This window comes from Salvelinus fontinalis, chromosome 12 (genome assembly GCF_029448725.1).
Source record: "Salvelinus fontinalis isolate EN_2023a chromosome 12, ASM2944872v1, whole genome shotgun sequence".
NCBI classification, from domain to species: Eukaryota; Metazoa; Chordata; class Actinopteri; order Salmoniformes; family Salmonidae; genus Salvelinus; species Salvelinus fontinalis.
Window position 1 is genome coordinate 36400133 of NC_074676.1, and position 21361 is coordinate 36421493.

Genomic DNA, 21361 nt, shown 5'->3' on the forward strand with positions numbered 1-21361 from the left:
TTATTTCCATGACAACCGGCCTTCCCGCACTTGCTCAGGGTCTGGCCTTAGCAGCTAAAGGGAACCATATTGTATATGTATAACCTTTAACTCCTGACTACCCACACTCCTGCCCACACATATTGTTTTTGTATACAATCATTACTTCAATGTGGATATTCTAGAACTTTACAGGGGGCTACAAAGAACTCCATGTTCAGAATGCATTGGCTCCTCATCACCATGCCATTGACGTAAGTATTTTCACTGATATAACACCATTCAATTCTCCAAAGTAGTAAAATAATGCTTAGTATTGGAGCTCTAATGTGGGTGAGGTCATGCAATACTCAGTCCTGTTTATTACATTTTTTACCTTTATTTAACTAGGCAAGTCAGTTAAGAACAAATTCTTATTTTCAATGACGGCCTAGGAACAGTGGGTTAATTGCCTTGTTCAGGGGCAGAACGACAGATTTTTACCTTGTCAGCTTGGGGATTCGATCTTGCGGTTACTAGTCCAACGCTCTAACCACTAGGCTACCTGCCGCCCCAGGTAGAAAACAATAGAAAACAGGTGAATATCCTTCAATCATGTGAGCATTGCCATTGTTATTTCTGATAACTCCGATATACTCCGCTCATATTTATGTGAAAAATGCCTTCTTATATTCATGACGACATTTAGACCACTGTGATGAAGGGTGATTTAAGAGTAAAGAGGAAGTGTCTTGAACATCTTCAAGCATTCTACCATGAGCATTTGACATTGTTTTTAAACTGTCCCAGGTGGCCTCAGAAATAAATCAGGCGTAGACACGTGAATACCTTCTGATCTCCAATAGTATGCAATGTTTTTCCTAATGAGAGACAAAGTTCAAGCCAAGAGAGTTATTAAAGGCAATATTTGGACATTTTCCACTTAAACCCTCCAAATGTGTGCTTCTGTTTAGTCACAATGTAATGTATTTCCTAATCCCTAGTACTGAGTGAGTATGAGCAATGCTCTTAATCTGGGGGGGTTTCCCACTCAAATGGTGAAGACTGGAATTGACCAACAGCTATGAATACATTGTGCGCTGCATTATTTCAGTCTTAACTAAGTGGTAAACCATCATCATAAGGAATGGCTTGAAAATCCTTTTCCCTCAGAAGAAGCAGAGATTGGAAGCTATGGTTCCATGATCACATGATTCCAATCTGGTATCTCCAAAGTGTTGGAAGCAAATTGCATCACTATGGAAACACAATTACCCTGCCTCAGCGTGGGAGGTGTGGCCCGTGTATGATCCACATTTAGCCAGATAATTATGCACGTCCCTGTAGAAAGTAGCACATCATTTGCAGGATAGTATGTGTAATGGATGATGGCTTCATTGTCTTGCATGAAATCTGATTTCTTAATTAAATTGACGTGTTTTCCTCAAGTGTGAAATGGTTGATTGATCTGATTAAAATGAATGCAGATAACAAAAAAGTAATTAAAGGGAAATGTCAAATATGTTCTACTTCATATTCTTCATCTCCAGTACTACCCCAACATCAACATATGTGAAAATGGCACGTTTCTATGTTTTGTAGTCAAAATGATAGAGGAAGATATGTTTTTCCACCGCATCATCTGGTGTGCTTCATGTGATTTCAACCAATTACGAGTAGGCATTGCCTACTAATTGGTTAAATTCACATTGTGAAATTTCCCTTTAAGGTCTTCAAAACTGTATTTTGCCTTCTAAAAGCCAACGGAAATTGATATTGACAAAAGTCCAGTTGATTAGTTAGCATTATAGTAGAATTATTAGTAGAATATTTGTATGAATACTTTCACAATAGTAATATATATTCTTTAGGGTGTAGATCAGCTTTAATATTGCAGATAGATGTGGCTTCTATCAATGTAATCTATCAATGTCTGCATCATTTCCAATTTCCCATATATATATTTTTTTCTGAATATATAATTTTATATATATATATATATATATTTTTTTTTTTTTATATATTTTTGTTATCTTTTTCCCCTAACCCCACAACTCCCCTAACTGGAGTAAACTAATTGACAACAAAACTTAGACTCTCTCTTCCAGCTTACACATACTACTGTATACACATTTTATAAACACAGTATACACTATATACAAAAGTATGTGGACACCCTTTTAAATTAGTGGATTGCTGACAAGTGTATAAAATTGAGCACACAGCCATGCAAGCTCCATAAACAACAATTGGCAGTAGAATGGCCCATACTGAAGAGCTCAGTGACTTTCAATGTGTCACCGTCACAGGATGCCATCTTTCCAACAAGTCAGTTTCTGCCCTGCTAGAGCTCCCTCAGTCAACTGTAAGTGTTGTTATTGTGAAGTGGAAACGTCTAGGAGCAACAACGGCTCAGCCGCGAAGTGGTAGGCCACACAAGCTCACAGAACGGGACCGCCAAGTGCTGAAGCGCGTAGCGAGTAAAAACCATCTGTACTCAGTTGCAACACTCTCTACCGAGTTCCAAACTGCCTCTGGAAGCAACATCAGCACAGGATGTCAGGAGCTTCATGAAATGGGTTTCCATGGCCGAACAAACGCACACAAGCCTAAGATCACCATGCGCAATGCCAAGCGTCGCCTGGCTGGAGTGGTGTAAAGCTCGCTGCCATTGGACTCTGGAGCAGTGGAAATGTGTTTTCTGGAGTAATGAATTACGCTTCACCATCTGGCAGTCGGACAGGCGAATCTGGGTTTGCTGATGCTAGGAGAATGCTACCTGCCCCAATGCATAGTGCCAACTGTAAAGTTTGGTGGAGGAGGAATAATGGACTGGTGCTGTTTTTAATGGTTTGGGCTAGGCCCTTAGTTCCAGTGAAGGGAAATCTTAACACTACAGCATACAATGGCATTCTAGACAATTCTGTGCTTCCAACTTTTTGGCAACAGTTTGGGGAAGGCCCTTTCCTGTTTACGCATGATAATGCCCCTGTGCACAAAGCAAGGTTCATACAGAAATGGTTTGTCGAGATCGGTGTAGAAGAAATTGACTGGACTGCACAGAGCCCCGACCTCAACCACATTGAACACCTTTGGGACGAATTGCAATGCCGACTGCGAGCCAGGCCTAATCGCTCAACATCAGTGCCCAACCTCACTACTGCTCGTGGCAAGGTGAGGGCAAGTCCCCACAGCAATGTTCCAATATCTTGTGAAAAGCCTTCCCAGAAGAGTGGCGGCTGTTATAGCAGCAAAGGGGAACCAACTCCATATTAATATCCGTGATTTTGAATGAGATGTAACATTCGTTATCTTTTGTTTGTTTTTAGTCCCAGCCTTCAGCTACCCTCAACCCCTCCAATCTATCTCTGAAGACCATCCTGTTTTGATTTCTAGCTGCCATATATTTTTCCACTGATGTTTCACAAAAGTTCTGATTCTTTCTATTCTGATTGTTTCTACAGATTGTAAATGAAAGATTTAAAAAAATTCTAAGAATATTATTATTTCTCCTTTCCCCCTTCTGATGACCAGGTGGCGAATCGCATCTCTGCATGTCTGGCAGACATATCAGTGTGGATGACGGATCACCACCTCAAGCTGAACCTCGGCAAGACGGAGCTGCTCTTCCTCCCGGGGAAGGACTGTCCGTTCCATGATCTCGCCATCACGGTTGACAACTCCATTGTGTCCTCCTCCCAGAGCGCTAAGAACCTTGGCGTGATCCTGGACAACACCCTGTCGTTCTCCACCAACATCAAGGCGGTGGCCCGTTCCTGTAGGTTCATGCTCTACAACATCCGCAGAGTACGACCCTGCCTCACACAGGAAGCGGCGCAGGTCCTAATCCAGGCACTTGTCATCTCCCGTCTGGATTACTGCAACTCGCTGCTGGCTGGGCTCCCTGCCTGTGCCATTAAACCCCTACAACTCATCCAGAACGCCGCAGCCCGTCTGGTGTTCAACCTTCCCAAGTTCTCTCACGTCACCCCGCTCCTCCGCTCTCTCCACTGGCTTCCAGTTGAAGCTCGCATCCGCTACAAGACCATGGTGCTTGCCTACGGAGCTGTGAGGGGAACGGCACCTCAGTACCTTCAGGCTCTGATCAGGCCCTACACCCAAACAAGGGCACTGCGTTCATCCACCTCTGGCCTGCTCGCCTCCCTACCACTGAGGAAGTACAGTTCCCGCTCAGCCCAGTCAAAACTGTTCGCTGCTCTGGCACCCCAATGGTGGAACAAACTCCCTCACGACGCCAGGACAGCGGAGTCAATCACCACCTTCCGGAGACACCTGAAACCCCACCTCTTCAAGGAATACCTAGGATAAAGCAATCCTTCTGCGCCCCCCCCCCCCCTTAAAAGATCTGATGCACTATTGTAAAGTGGCTGTTCCACTGGATGTCATAAGGTGAATGCACCAATTTGTAAGTCGCTCTGGATAAGAGCGTCTGCTAAATGACTTAAATGTAAATGATTAGAATATTGATCGATTGACTATGAATTTTCAAATCACCCAGCAGTGTTATTTGTGGAGTTAGCTCCAAGTAAATGTCTAAAATGTTCAGCCATTCCTGAACCTGCAACCAAAAACAAGCAACATATGTGCAGTACCAAAACAAGTGATCTAATGATTCTGTCTCTTCGAGGCTAAATCTGCAGAGCTGGGATGGTTGTATCCCCCATATACAGTGCCTTCAGAAAGTATACAGACCACTTGACTTTTTCCACATTTTGTTACATTACAACCTTATTCTAAAATTGATTAAATATTTTTTCTCATCAATCTACACACAATAACCAATGCATCCTGTTTCCACTGATGATTTTATTAAATGTTTTATTTACTAGGCAAGTCAGTTAAGAACAAATTCTTATTTACAATGATGGCCTACCCTGGCCAAACCCAGATGACGCTGGGACAATTTCTACAACTTGATTGGAGTCCACCTGTGGTAAATTCATAATCTGGAAAGGCACACACCTGTCTATAAAAAGGTCCCACAGTTGACAGTGCATGTCTGAGAAGAACCAAGCCATGAGGTAGAAGGAATTGTCCATAGAGCTCCGAGACGATATTGTGTCAAAGCACAGATCTGGAGAAGGGTACCAAAACATTTCCGCAGTATCCAAGAACACAGTGGCTCCCATCATTCCTAAATGGAATAAGTTTGGAACGACCAAAACTGTTCCTAGAGCTGGCCGCCCAGCCAAACCGAGCAATCGGGGGAGAATGGCCTTGGTCAGGGAGGAGACCAAAAACCCGATGGTCACTCTGACAGAGATCTAGAGAACCATCTCTGCAACACTCCACCAATGGTAGAGTGGACAGACGGAAGCTACTCCTCAGTAAAAGGCACATGACAGCCCGTTTGGAGTTTGCCAAAGTCACCTAAAGACTCTCAGACCATGAGAAACAAGATTCTCTGGTCTGATGAAACCCAGATTGGACTCTTTGACCTATAAGCCAAGTGTCACATCTGGAGTAAACCTGGCACCATCCCTACGGTGAAGCATGATGGTTGCAGCATCATGCTGTGGGGATGTTTTTCAGTGGCAGGAACTGGAATACTAGTCAGGATCAAGGAAAAGATGAACAGAGCAAAGTACAGAGAGATCCTTAATGAAAACTTACTCCAGAGAGCCCAGGACCTCAGACTGGGGCGAAGGTTCACCATTCAAAAGGACAATGACCCTAAGCATGCAGCCAATACAACACAGGAGTGGTTTCAGGACAAGTCTCAATGTCCTTGAGAGGCCCAGCCAGAGCCCAGACTTGAACCCTATCGAACAACTCTGGAGAGACCTGAAAATATCTACGTAGCGATGCTCCCCATCCAACCTGGCAGAGCTTGAGAGGATCTGCAGAGAAGAATGGGAAGAACTGGCTTGTATGGCGCAACTGTAATTGTTTTTGTCCTGAAATGAAACTGGTATACTTTTTTATTTATCAACATTTTCTTTAGCCAATTTTAGTCTTTATTGCAGGGTCGACAGACAAGTTTCTTACCTTCTCCCCTTTCCACATGCCTCATCCATTTTTGCGGGAATGCTGCAATCAGTTGGTTGTAATTTTGGATAGAGCAGACGTTTCCTGCATGTTTGCTGCATGTTTGACATAACTCCACCAGTCCTATTTATGATATAATTTACAAAGATTATACTGTTTTTAAACATTTCTTCCAAAAATAAGTTTTTGTTTAACTGTAATATTTGTTGTAATATTTGTTTTGTCTTTTCTGGTGGATTAAACTGAAATTGCAACCAGTTTTCTATGGCTTGTCTTAAAAATAGTGATATTTTGGAGATTTCATTTTCAAATAACTGAAAGTGAGAGGCTGTAATCTGAATAAAAGGAAAAAGGCCATTCTTGAACATGGGTGAGCCATTCTTACTAATCTGCTAGACAACCAGTTCTGATTTAAGTATAGTTTCTGCATGACTGAAGCCTTTAGTTAGAGGTCCAATGCTTTAATATTTAATAATTTATGCCCTCCAAATTCATATTCATTATATAAATAGGCCCGTTTAATTTTGTCTGGCTTACTGTTCCAAATAAAGTGTAAAATATTTTTTGCTCATACATTCTGAATGTGTTCAGACCCCTTGATTATTTCCCACGTTGTTATGTTACAGCCTTATTCAAAAATTGATGAAATTGTTTTTTTCATCCTCATAAATACACACACAATGCCCCATAATGACAAAACATAAAGTTTTTTTAGAAATGTAAAAAATTCAAATAAAACATTTTTGGGGAAATAACACATTTACATAAGTATTCAGACCCTTTACTCAGTACTTTGTTGAAGCATCTTTGGCAGTGATTACAACCTTGAGTCTTCTTGGGTATGATGCTACAAGCTTGGCATACCTGTATTTGGGGAGTTTCTCCCATTCTTCTCTGCAGATCCTACAACACTCTTGTCAAAATGGATGGGGAGCGTCGCTGCACAGCTATTTTCAGGGCTCTCCAGAGATGTTTGATTGGGTTCAAGTCCGGGCTCTGGCTGGGCCACTCAAGGACATTCAGATACTTCTCCCAAAGCCACTCCTGCATTGTCTTGGCTTTGTGCTTGGGGTCATTGTCCTGTTGGAAGGTGAATATTCGCTCCATTCTGAGGTCCTGAGTGCTCTGGAGCAGGTTTTCATCAAGGATTTCTCTGTACTTTGCTCTGTTCATCTTTCCCTTGATCCTGACTAGTCTCCCAGTCCCTGCCGCTGAGGAGTGGCTTCCATCTGGCCACTCTACCACAAAGGCCTGATTGGTGTGCTGGGAGATGGTTCTCCCATCTCCACAGAGGAACTCTGTCAGAGTGACCATCGGGTTCTTGGTCACCTGCCTGACCAAGGCCCTTCTCCCCCGATTGCTCAGTTTGGCCAAGCGGCAAGCTCTAAGAAGAGTCTTGGTGGTACCAAACCTTTTACATGTAAGAATTATGGAGGCCACTGTGTTGTGTTCCTGGGGACCTTCAATGCTGCAGAGATGTTTTGGTGTCCTTCCCCAGATCCGTGCCTCGACACAATCCTGTCTCTGAGCTCTATGGACAATTCCTTCAACCTCATGGCTTGGTTTTTGCTCTGACATGCACTGTCAACTGTGGGACCTTACACACACAGTGTGTGCCTCACACACACACACACACACACACACACACACACTTGAAAAAAATACTTTTTGTTTTGTCATTATGAGGTATTGTGTGTAGATAGATGAGGATTTGTTATTTTTTAAATCCATTTTAGAATAAGCCTGTAACGTAACAAATTGTGGAAAAAGTCAAGGCGTACTTTCCGAATTAACTGTATTTAAAAAAAGTTCTTAGGCATAGGCAGGGCCATAAACAAATGTGTCAACTGGGATATGACTAAAGAATGAATCAGTGTGATTTTTCCACAAATAGATAGGTGTTGTCCTTTCCATATGTAGCGAGGTCGAATCTAAATTGCCTAACTTTCTATTTAAATGTATTGTAGTGAGATTATTTATTTCGGGATAGTAATACCGAGTATGTCCACTTCACAGTCGGATCATTTTATTGGTAAACTACACAGTAATGTAAAGTTTTTTTTTTTTTTTAGAAAGTTTTATCCCATATGGTGCATTTATCATAATTCGGTTTTAATCCAGAGATGTTAGAAAAAGTATCTAGATCCTCTGAGGCTGTGCAGGGATCCAAATTGCGGTTTTAAAAGAGAACATAAATTGTCAGCGTATAATGACACCTTTGTGTTTAAGCGCTGGATTTCTAGCCCCTTGATATCATTGCTGGATTTGATTTTAATAGCTAACATTTCGATGGCCACAATAAATAGATATGCCGATAGTGGACAACCTTGTTTTACTCCTCTTGACAATTTAATACTTTCTGAGAAGTAGCCATTATTTATTATTTTACACCTGGGGTTAATATACATAACTTTAACCCATTGTATAAGAGATTCTCCAAAATTGTAATAATCCAGACATGCATATATACAGTGAGGGAAAAAAGTATTTGATACCCTGCTGATTTTGTACGTTTGCCCACTGACAAAGAAATGATCAGTATATCATTTTAATGGTAGGTTTATTTGAACAGTGAGAGACAGAATAACAACAAAAAAATCTGGAAAAACGCATGTCAAAAATGTTAGAAATTGATTTGCATTTTAATGAGGGAAATAAGTATTTGACCCCCTCTCAATCAGAAAGATTTCTGGCTCCCAGGTGTCTTTTATACAGGTAACGAGCTGAGATTGGGAGCACACTCTTAAAGGGAGTGCTCCTAATCTCAGTTTGTTACCTGTATAAAAGACACCTGTCCACAGAAGGAAATCAATCAATCAGATTACAAACTCTCCACCATGGCCAAGACCAAAGAGCTCCCCAAGGATGTCAGGGACAAGATTGTAGACCTACACAAGGCTGGAATGGGCTACAAGACCATCGCCAAGCAGCTTGGTGAGAAGGTGACAACAGTTGGTGTGATTATTCGCAAATGGAAGAAACACAAAAGAACTGTCAATCTCCCTCGGCCTGAGGCTCCATGCAAGATCTCACCTTGTGGAGTTGCAATGATCATGAGAACGGTGAGGAATCAGCTCAGAACTACACGGGAGGATCTTGTCCATGATCTCAAGGCAGCTGGGACCATAGTCACCAAGAAAACTATTTGTAACACACTACGCCGTGAAGGACTGAAATCCTGCAGCGCCCGCAAGGTCCCCCTGCTCAAGAAAGCACATATACATGCCCGTCTGAAGTTTGCCAGAGGACAACTGGGTGAAAGTGTTGTGGTCAGATGAGACCAAAATGGAGCTCTTTGGCATCAACTCAACTCGCCGTGTTTGGAGGAATGCTGCCTATGACCCCAAGAACACCATCCCCACCGTCAAACATGGAGGTGGAAACATTATTCTTTGGGGGTGTTTTTCTGCTAAGGGGACAGGACATCTTCACTGCATCAAAGGGACGATGGACGGGGCCATGTACCGTCAAATCTTGGGTGAGAACCTCCTTCCCTCAGCCAGGGCATTGAAAATGGGTCGTGGATGGGTATTCCAGCATGACAATGACCCAAAACACACGGCCAAGACAACAAGAGTGGCTCAAGAAGAAGCACATTAAGGTCCTGGAGTGGCCTAGCCAGTCTCAGCCAATCAAATACTTTTTTCCCTCACTGTAATTCCAGTTGTACTTTATCAAAAGTCAGCTATGGGGCCTCCCGGGTGGCGCAGTGGTCTAGAGCACTGCATCGCAGTGCTAGCTGCGCCACCAGAGTCTCTGGGTTCGCGCCCAGGCTCTGTCGCAGCCGGCCGCGACCGGGAGGTCCGTGGGGCGACGCACAATTGGGCTAGCGTCGTCCGGGTTAGGGAGGGTTTGGCCGGTAGGGATATCCTTGTCTCATCGCGCTCCAGCGACTCCTGTGGCGTGCCGGGCGCAGTGCGCGCTAACCAAGTGGGCCAGGTGCACGGTGTTTCCTCCGACACATTGGTGCGGCTGACTTCCGGGTTGGAGGCGCGCTGTGTTAAGAAGCAGTGCGGCTTGGTTGGGTTGTGCTTCGGAGGACGCGTGGCTTTCGACCTTCGTCTCTCCCGAGCCCGTACGGGAGTTGCAGCGATGAGACAAGATAGTAATTACTAGCGATTGGATATCACGAAAATTGGGGAGAAAAGGGGAGAAAAAATAAATAAAATAAAAATCAGCTATGAATACCAGGCCTGGTTTCCCATATTTTTCATAGTGTTCTATTGTTTACAGTACTTGTCTTATATTATCTCCAATGTATTGTCCATGTTCAAAACCTGTCTGATTAGGATTAATAATATCCAACAATACCGTTTCAATATTATGCACTATGCATTTTGCTAGGATTTGGGCATCACAACACTGAAGTGTATAGTAATAGTAATATTTGGAAGTTATTGTTTTGGCATCGTTTTGGTTTGAGTTTCTAATTCAATGAACTGATTACCTCAACATGAACAACAACTACTCTACATATTATTAGGATGGGTAGTACTGTATTGTAGTATTGTTATTTATTGAGATGGATGTGGTTCTCTCCTTATAAATCCAGTTACCTAGCAACAAGCAATGTGATAATGTCGTGGACAATATGGCAAGATTGGATCGTATTAGTGAGAACACAGAGTTTTAATGGATTACTGGTGTGATTTCTTTGTGGAAAATGTGTGCTCAACCACATTCACTGTAGCCCCACGTCATATCTCCCTGGGTAGTGTTTAGGCAAGTGGAATGGAACCAAAATAATGTATGTAGCTAAGTCCCTATGAGACAAACAAAACTCTTACTGATGTCTTCATGTCAACAGACTCACTCTCTCATACTGAGAAAGCACACACAGATACACACACACACTTCATCAATTATTTCTCAAAGGGGAATTTAGCTAAGCCTCACACTGAATCGATCAGCCCCCCTTCCCCTGATTCTGGGAACAGCATAACCCATTTGGGTATGTCATTAGCAATATTATTAGTAAGTTAAAAACTGTGCCATGTATTTCTTTGATAATGACAGCCATGAATAAAAAGATGCTGAATTGGATAAAAGCTGATGTGATAAATTGATTCAGGACTGTGCTGCTATTCTTAAAGGGGAGAGGATGGACCAGGTTGCTCTCTGGGTGGTGCATCGGGTGTTGTCTCCACACCTGCAGTTAAAAGAGGAGTGTTTGTTTTTAGACGAGTGGCAATATTAAGAGATGAAAGTGGAGAAACTGCTCATATAAAATGCTTGAGTACACAGGGAAAGGTCAGGTAATAGATTCACTGCTTTGAAATGTCATCTGATTACTTTCAAGTTGGTAACATGAAGATATCTAAAGCCAATGGTGATGATAAAGGCCAAAGATCAAGACAATTGGACCAAATACGGTATGATGCAAGATCTAATCTATCAATATGTCAATAATAAAAGTCAACCTATGGAAATACTGTATCGCATATATTCCCACATCTGTATTTCTATTGAGTAATATCCTTCATACAATGGTCAATGACAGGGTGATGGTAAGCTGTGCAACTGCCCACACACACCATGAATCTATGCACACACCAGGATGCTCCAACAGCTTCTCAAATCTAAAATTCACACCTCCCTCCCCATCTTTCTAATGCTAACAAACACCATTTAATTAGCAGCTGTGGATCTGTGAAGAACAGATGCTTTTCATCATTCATTTTTTCATAAAATTAGCTTGTCTTGGTATAGGCTACTTCTTCCAACATACACTGCACACAGAGAAAATATTACCCCTGCTCATGTCACAGAACCACATATTCCCTGTTTTGTCAGAAAATATCACCGCTCGGTGACAAGTCAATTTTGCAAAGTGCCTGACAAACACATAATACCCAAAAAGGATGCATTCAGTGTTGATTTTGATTTATGTTAAAGAACATTCGAAGTATAAAGTATACCAAAATGGTAAATTCAAAAGCTTTTCCTCATATACTCTGAGTACTTATGAAGATCAAATAAAATGATAGTTTAACAGTTGACATGTAGATAGAAATCGACCTCATAGAAAATGTTCATACAAGGCTACATTTACCAAAAGGTTGGTCAGTCTTTTGAAGTGTTTATTCTTTTAAAAGTTGGGTGTGGAGGTAGATGTGTCAATCTGCCATTGATATTTAAGCAATAAGGCCCGAAGGAGTGTGGTATATGGCCAATAAACCACGGCTAAGGGCTGTTCTTATGCGCAACACGGAGTGCCTGGACACAGCCCTTAGCCGTGGTATATTGCCGATATACCACAAACCCCCAAGGTGCATTATTGCTATTATAAACTGGCTACCAACATAATTAGAATATGAAAAATACATGTTTTGTCATACCTGTGGAATATGGTCTGATATACCACGGCGGTCAGCCAATCAGCATTCAGGGCTCAAACCACCTAGTTTATATATAATTATAATCTCCAAATAAAATAAATTCTAACAAAAACAAAGCCATATCAAATACTAAATTAGTAGAACATACTAGGGTGTATGTATATTAGGTACCATTGGAATATGCATTACAACATTACTTTATCTTTGATCCATTTTAATAGGAACTGAGAAGATTAGATTAAATCAGTGAGGCATTCCTTTTTATTGTACGGCTAAGGCAGTGATAAAGTTTACATATCATTGAACAATAGGAATGGAGAAGGGCTTGAATAGAAAAAAACACTATTTCACACCATCACGATTTAGTGGTACAACCACTAGATTTTCATTTAAGGCTGTTGTGTATCAAACATCTCTCTCAAGTCATTAGATCCTTCAAACTTGGACAAAACAATTTCAGGGTGCAACTAGCAGTCTAAGATCAACCAGCAAGTGACCTAATGAAGAATCCAACATGCCACTTTCTCTATATGAACATGAGAAAGAAGGCACTTGTAAAAAGGTTGACTATGCCCTAGCCTTGATTTCACATCAAGGAAGCAACACCAGATTAACTATATGGTTGAGAAGTAACTGTTTTCCTGCACAACATACAAAACTAAAATCCTCAAATGAATATTACAGTATTTGGTAGACATGAAGTGCAATATTGTAAAATGGAATATAAAGTATGCAGTTCAGGTGTGCTTGTTACTTTGGTGGATGCACAACATGGATGATACCAAAATAAAGATTCCAAAATCATCCAAGCCTGAAGATGAATATTCATTAGTTTTCCAGACGACATGGCGGTGTTAAGCACTTAAGTGTTAAATTGTTATTAAAGCCATATATTAAACTCAAAAACACAAGTCATATAAAGAGGACACCTCTATGGAAGACATACAAATTAGTGTTGCAGATTAATGCTGGAAAGTACCATATGTGCTTTGTATGCATATGTTTGCATAACAACCTCTATCCCCACTATAAAACTGCTCATGCAAAATATGTGGAAGTTACACCACATGACATAGTTACATTTATTAGTCTATAGTTTCTTTGAATTGTGTTCTTTTGGCTTGTACAGACATTGACTCGAAAACATAGATATAAAATGTAGAGTAAATCAAATCATGACTGAGATCATGAAATGTACTAATAACTGAAAAAGTAATAGACAAGTCACCTAGTTAAAGGCGTTAATGATCCCAATAACTAAAACCATACTGATGAATTGTAGAGACATGGTATAAATGGAGTGTACTCTGTTTGGGAATATGCGAGTACAGCCATAATCAATTTCTTTTCAACTCAAACTCAGGAATCCTTCATGAAAATAAATTGCACTTTTCAATTTCATTCCATCTCCTGAATTGACAGAATCGATGTGGAATTCACCCCAAACTTACAGTATGTGATAAAGGATTTGAAATACTATGCTCTCGGTCACTGGCATTGTCTCACGTCCAATAGCAAACTCTGTCTGCACTAAAGGACTAGCGTTGGAGTCATTACATCATAGAATGTCTGACGGCCTGCTCCAGTGATTTCCTGGTCACCAGTAGCCGCACAATGTCTTCATTCTTCTTCGTCAGCCGTTTGCGTGCCTGGTCGTGTGTCACCATGGTCATATCCCATCCATTTACCTGGTGGAGACAGATATCAACACTGTTAAGTCTTCCTACAATAGTTTGCCATTACAGTTTTATATATTCTTGTTGCGATGTAAGTGGAATATTGGTATACAGTGAATAGTTTCATGAGTGTTTCCATGTTCTCATCACCAAGAACTTTATTATGGTTACCAATACTGACCACTGAGTGCAGTGTTTTTAAGAGCTTCTGACCACTGACATTCCTCTTATTCACCATCATGCAGACTCGCTTTGGTAGAACATGGCGCTTGCAACGCCATGATTGTGGGTTCGAATCCCAGGGCCACCCATACATGAAATGTATGCACGCATGTCTAAAGTTGCTTTGGATAACAGCGTCTGCTGATTGGCATATACACTATATATAGAAAAGTACGTGGACACCCGTTCAAATTAGTGGATTCGGCTATTTCAGCCATACCCGTTGCTGACAAGTGTATAAAATCGAGCACATCTCCATTAACAAACATTGGCAGTAGAATGGCCTTACTGGCGAGCTCAGTAACTTTCAACGTGGCACCGTCATAGGATGCCACCTTTCCAATAAGTCAGTTTGTCAAATTTCTGCCCTGCTAAAGCTGCCCCGTTCAACTGTAAGTGCTGTTATTGTGAAGTGAAAACGTCTAGGAGTAACAATGGCTCGGCCGCGAAGTGGTAGGCCACACAAACTCACAGAACAGGACCCCCTAGTGCTGTAGCCCATTAAAATAGTCTGTCCTCGGTTGCAACACTCACTACAGAGTATCAAACTGAATCTTCTCTTGAAACAGACTGAAATCTGGGACCAATAACATCTCACACTCAGAAAACCTACATGATCTTTAAGCTTTCCCTTTAGGTGCTTCATGAAATGAGTTTCCGCAGCCAAGCAGCCACACACAAGCCTAAGATTATGTGCAATGCCAAGCGTCGGCTGGAGTGGTGTAAAGCTCGCCGCCATTGGACTCTGGAGCAGTGAAACGCCTTCTCTGGAGTGATAATCACGCTTCAACATCTGGCAGGCCGACGGACGAATCTGAATTTGTCAAAGGGAAATCTTAATGCTACAGCAACATTCTAGACTATTCTGTGCTTCCAACTTTGTGGCAACAGTTTGGGGAAGGCCCTTTCCTGTTTCAGCATGACATTGGTCCCGTGAACAAAGCGAGGCCCATACAGAAATGGTTTGTCGAGATCAGTGTGGAAGAATTTGACTGGCCTGCACAGAGCCCTGAACTCAACCCCATCGAACGCCTTTGGGGTGAATTGGAACGCAGACTGCAAGCCAGGCATAATCACCCAACATCAACGCCTGACTTAACTAATGCTCGTGGCTGAATAGAAGTCCCTGCAGCAATGTTCCAACATCTAGTGAAAAGCCTTACCAGAAGAGTGGAGGCTGTTATAGCAGCAAAGGGAGGACCAACTCCATATTAATGCCTATGATTTTGGAATGAGATGTTCGACTAGCAAGTGTCCATACTTTTGTAGTGTATATCAACCCTAGTGAAATTGAGTAAATGGTGCCACCTTGTGGAAATGCATCAATAAGGTAAAATTAAATGTTTATCGGGGTCAAAAGTTTGAAACATGCATTTCTGAAGCAATTAATGTAAAAAAATGGCATACCTGCATTACTTTGTCTCCCATCATCAAGCCCGCAACTTCTGCTGGTCCCCCTGGTGTCACCCGTGTCACATAGATGCCCTGTGATCATGCAGAAAAACATCAACACAGCAAAAGAGAAATACATATGAAAGTCCAAAATCTGTGCATCTACATATAAAACGTATTAACTAACGTCAATTCATTATAGTCTAGTTTGATGATAAATCCGAACTACAAAATGTCACTGTTTGAGTAATCCATCCATGCAATCAGCTATCTGGGTCTGTAGTGTTTCTACCTGAGTCTAGAGGTGATGTGTCCAGGACCGCCTCTCTAATACCTTAGTTTACTGTTGATGTTAGAGTTTTGCCAGAGCAGAGCTCACTAAGAACTGACAGGGAGAGTATTTCCATGTGTTTTACTCGTACCTTGTCGGACTTATCTTCAGAGAAGGGGTTCTGACCAGGGTCTTGGTCTATTCCCCCTCCAATGCTGAAACCCAGGATCAAATGTTCACCCTGGCGAAGTTTGCAGATTTCAATTCGTTGCTGTAAAGCACATGAAAGTTGAAAGTGGAGCTGGGAGAGGAAAGAACTCATAATTTCAACAACCACCAAGTATCTGTTCGCATTCCACCAGGTTATAAAAATGTGGTAAATGACTACCAATAGTTCCAATAGCATAACTAGCCACAATATTTAGAATGAGGTGATGACTTACATAGAACGTCAAATTTAGTGCCGAGTCCCCCACATCATGCACTGTGTTTCCTTTAAGAATGCAGAAGGGCATCTCCATGGTTTGGTAACCAAAGTTTGGTAACAGAATGCACAAACCATGATTCTGTTACCCAACGTTGCATCTGCACTGTTCTTCAAGTAAATGTGTTTTTCTAAATGTTTGTGGAAATTGTTAAAAGTAGTCATTGAGAATTGTTTTTTGTTTGCCAATCATTTTAATGTGAAAATCTGAGTCTCAACATCATTATGTTACTGTGGAATTGTCTCAACATCATTATGTTACTGTGGAATTGTCTCAACATCATTATGTTACTGTGGAATTGTCCAGAACACTAGGGTTATGAATAGACTAGTTCCCTGAAGGGACAAAGATAATCTCCCTGTCGTGTGTTTGGTGAGTGACTGACTTAAAGGGAAACTCTCTGCCACCAACTGACTGGAGACAGATCTTTTCTCAGTCTAGCTATCCTCATGGACCTCAGACAGCTGCCCTCTCAATAAAACAGATGGAGGAGTCTGGCACATCCAGCTCACTGCTCTTTACAGCACAAAGCAAGTCTGTGTGATGGTGAATAAGAGGAGCCTCAGTGGTCAGAAGTTCTTAAAACCCCTGCACTCAGTGGTCAATATGGTTAACCATCATTCAGTGGATCTGAAGTTCTTGGTGATGAGAACATGGAAACACTCATGGAATTGTATAATGCAGGCTGACCACCAGGATCTCCGTATTAATGGAAATATCAACCCATTGTCACTAGGCAATTACTTCATGACTCATTTCTAGCTGGATGTTAGGAATGAACAGTGTGTTGAGAGGCATAGCCTTTCATGAATTACAGAGTATTGACCATGTTACTTCAATGGCTGTGTCAATAGAGTAAGCTAACGTTATGCAAGCAGTCTCAGGTAGGTAGGTGACACCCTTCTCTGAAACACTTCACTTTCATGCATGCAGCATAGCAAACAAGTTGACTAATAATGCTAGCTGCTATCCATAATATACAGATAACAGGCTACTCCTAAAGAAAAAAACATGTTGGCAAGGCCGCACCGTGTAATATTAGCTAACTAGATACATGTATTTTAGGGGAAAAGATTTCTCATCATGTGAAAATGAAATACAACTAACTTCATAACCCATTACATGAAGTGCTCCTAAACTGTTATCCAGCTGGATACGGCAGCTAACGTTACAACAGAAAGGAGTAAAACGTAGATACTGTAGGTTTGATTAGAACCTATCGAACAGCAATGTTTCATAGGAACTTTGCTGCTAACTACAATGTAACCATTTTGACAAGGGTAAGTTCGAACAGTTACATAGCCAAGAGTAAGCAAGCACGCATGACCACAGTGTTAAATTAACTTTTATAACCAGTAATGCTAGTCTACATTTTTGGAATAAATACTTTACCTATTTATAGTTCGCGTCTAGGCACTAATTGCAGGATTTTAGACCTGGACAATGGATTCCGTAGCTATTGAATTAAGAGTAGCCTGTTCCAAAACTTACCACAACAGCAGTAACTGGTTGTCCTGGGATGAAAGACATTGTTTCAGACTGTAACTCGGACACAATTGTTTTGTGTTTCTCCGCGGTTGCAAATAACTGAACGATCTATGGTAGTTTTTGTTCCTTTGAAGAAATTATACAGTATTCGAAGCAGCTTCCCTTTGTGTGAGTAACAACTAGCAAATGATTCCTAGCATGTAAAGGCAGGGTTGGTGATGTCATATTGCCTTTCCGTGGTTAGTCGTCATCATGGATCCTGGGGTGTATTTATTAGTCGGATTCCGTTGTAAAACGTTTCGTAACCGAAACCGTTTACTCTAGGAACCAAACGGAAGCAAACGAAACAGAGAGGGACTTGTGTAGGCTACATGCATTTGTCCAATAGAAACTCTCGTTTTCGTTTCAAAACGTTTCCGTTTGGAGTAAACGGCTTCAGTTGCAAAACGTTTTGCAACAACTGAATCCGACTAATGAATACACCCCGGGGGTGTGTAATCATTAGTCCAAAATCCAAACAGTTGCGTTTTGCAAGGAAAACAAGAGTTTCTGTTGGACAAATGCAGGTAGGTCCCTCCCCGTTTTGTTCCGTTTGGTTCATAGTGAATATACCCCTGTAGTATCCAGGGCTGCGTTCAGTACGTTTTTACGTTCTGGAACGTTCAATTGAACGGAAATGGTGCTGCACTGAACGACCAGTTGAAATACGGGGTTGGGTTGTGGCATAAATTGTAAAATATTTGTGGGTTGGGCAATGCCATCAGCATTGATTGGCCACTTGCTGCGTTCAAAATAAGTGGGAACTCGGACCCCGTAAATCTCTGAGTTCCGAATTCAGTGCGTTCAAAACAAGTGGCAAGTCGGGAAAAAAACAAGCTTCGACTGAGAAAAACGGTCATCCAACTCGGAATTCCAAGTCGGAAACCGTGCCATCTTTTTTTTTCTTCTTTTTTTTTTTTCTTTAGGGGTGGATCAGCTTAATATTGCGGAAAGAATGTTGCTTCCAATGTAATTGTCTGCATCATTTCCAATCCCCCATATTTTTTGGGGTAAATATATATATCCATACACGTATGCATACATATACACATATATACATACACATACCTATATAGACATACATACTTTTTTAAAGAGTATACCTTTACTATTATTCCCCGCAAACCCTACCACCGATCCCCCAATTGGAGTAAACTGATAAACATTTCTGTTTTTACCTTCAATTTATAAATCTTATACACATTTTACAGACACAGTCTAGTTTATAATAGTTCTCTCTTGATTGTTCTTAGTCCTTCCTCTATTTCTGTTGTCCATCCAGTTTGATTTCCACTTGTAACTGTGCTATTTCACAAAAGCTCCGCACCTATACACATTTCACAGATCCCGTATGCCCTACATTGTTTATCTTGTTATTAGTCCCACCCTTCAGCTCCACTCAAACCTTCCCATCTATCTTCCAACATCATCCATTTCGGATTTTTTGCCACTCTGCCATCTTTCTAGAGCTCCGACTTTCTGACCTGGAGAGTTCTAATGCCATGTTTAAAAAAACTGGGAACTCTGAAAAATATGAGGTCAAATCATGACGTTAGTGATTTTCAGGCTGGAAAGTCGGAGCTCTAGAAAGAGGTGTAACGGATGTGAAATGGCTAGCTAGTTAGCGGGTACGCGCTAGTAGCATTTCAATCAGTTACGTCACTTGCTCTGAGGGTTGTACTTGCTCTGAGGGAAGTAGGGTTGCCCCTTGCACTGCAAGGGCCGTGGCCTTTGTGGAGCGATGGGTCACGATGCTTCGTGGGTGACTGTTGTTGATGTGTGCAGAGGGTCCCTGGTTCGCGCCTGTGTCGGGGTGAGGGGACGACGTAAAGTTATACTGTTACATTGATGCTGTTGACCCGGATCACTGGTTGCTGCGGAAAAGGAGGAGGTTGAAAGGGGGGTGAGTGTAACGGATGTGAAATGGCTAGCTAGTTAGCGGGTACGCGCTAGTAGCATTTCAATCAGTTACGTCACTTGCTCTGAGACTTAAGTAGGGTTTCCCCTTGCTCTGCAAGGGCCGTGGCCTTTGTGGAGCGATGGGTAACGATGCTTCGTGGGTGACTGTTGTTGATGTGTGCAGAGGGTCCCTGGTTCGCACCCGTGTCGGGGCGAGGGGACGGTTTAAAGTTATACTGTTACAGAGGCTTGAGTTAAAATCGATTTTTCCCAGTCGGAGCTTGTTTTTTTCAAAGTTCCCAGTTATTTTGAACGCAGCACCAGTTGTCAATTGCCCTTTAAATACATCACTCATTGATTCAAGCAACACCCACCAAACATACCACAAAGTTGTTCAATAACGTTTTGAGGAAACATGTTGTTCAGTACAAACTGTTCCACAATCTAGCAAATGTTCAAGCAAACTGAATGCACCTCAGTTGTGGCGTATCAATGATGTATAATGCCTTCATCACACCGACAGTGCATTTGCACTTCTGGTACAGAAGTACATTAATTTCCAATGGAACTCTGTGTTTGCCTTGCAGCATTGTGTTGCAGAGGCAGTTGCAGTGCGTTCTGTGTGGTACATACATTGGATTTATAGAACATATGCAACAAATTGTATGCGTTGACGGCTTGACAGAAATGGTAATAGAAGGGGAAGGTTTAACTTTTGCTGCACAAATATCCAGATAATACTGCATACCATTTTGCGCACAAACGCTGTCTGTGTGATCGAGGCGTAAACCCTGGGATGTGTATAGTACGTTTTTATGTTACTTTGAACTGAACAGAAGCCGGGCTGTACTGAAAGACCAGTTGAAAAACAGGGAGGTTGTGAGTTGGGTAATGCTGTCAGCATGGCCACTGCCCTTTAAATACTTCACTCATTGCTTCAAGCCACACCCACCAAACGGGAACAACATACCTCAAAGTCTGTTCAAGAATGTACAAAACCGTTTAGGGAAACCGTTTAGGGAAACCGTAGCCTACGCAAGTCCCTCTAAACCGTTTAGGCAAACCGTTCCGCAACGTAGCAAACGTTCAAGTGACCTGAACGCACCTCAGGATTGCTGATGCTATGTATTTTCAAGTGAGAGTCTTTGAAGCTACCGTTTTAATTTTAAATGTTTATGTTGAGCTCACATAATATAATTTAAAAGTATGCATTAAGGTATCTGTAATATAATAAACGTGGAAAAAACTAATGTAGACATTAATAAATGCTTTTCTATACCTTCCAAAATATATTTTTTACAATAGGGGGGAGTGCCAAGATGGAGGTGTGGTGGCTTCAAAACAGCACCCTTTTCAATCAAGTGTTTAAATAAATAATTGGGTGTGTCCTAGAAAAGGGTTAAGGCCATTACAGTATTTATATTTGTAGGATAGGCCTACTACCGTACCTGCCAATGAAGAAAATAATTCTGTCAAGAGCTTTACTGAATGCCCACTACTTTTTAGGGACATGAAACTTTGTGTTTGAGTTTGACTGGGGATGCATCTCACGTTAACTGCCTAAAATCAATGGCCTCTTGGCCT

The 21361-nt window shown here is 41.7% G+C and overlaps 1 protein-coding gene across 1 annotated transcript; it reads right to left on the bottom strand.

Annotated features, from left to right (window-relative positions):
* Positions 1-12548: 12548 nt before the first annotated feature.
* LOC129867279 (tax1-binding protein 3) lies at positions 12549-18132 on the bottom strand. Its single transcript, XM_055940569.1, has 4 exons — positions 17843-18132; positions 16018-16137; positions 15611-15688; positions 12549-13993 (listed from the first exon to the last, which is right to left on the bottom strand). Exons 1-4 carry the CDS (start codon positions 17879-17881, stop codon positions 13859-13861), a joined length of 372 nt encoding a protein of 123 aa, XP_055796544.1. The 5' UTR covers positions 17882-18132; the 3' UTR covers positions 12549-13858.
* Positions 18133-21361: the final 3229 nt, after the last annotated feature.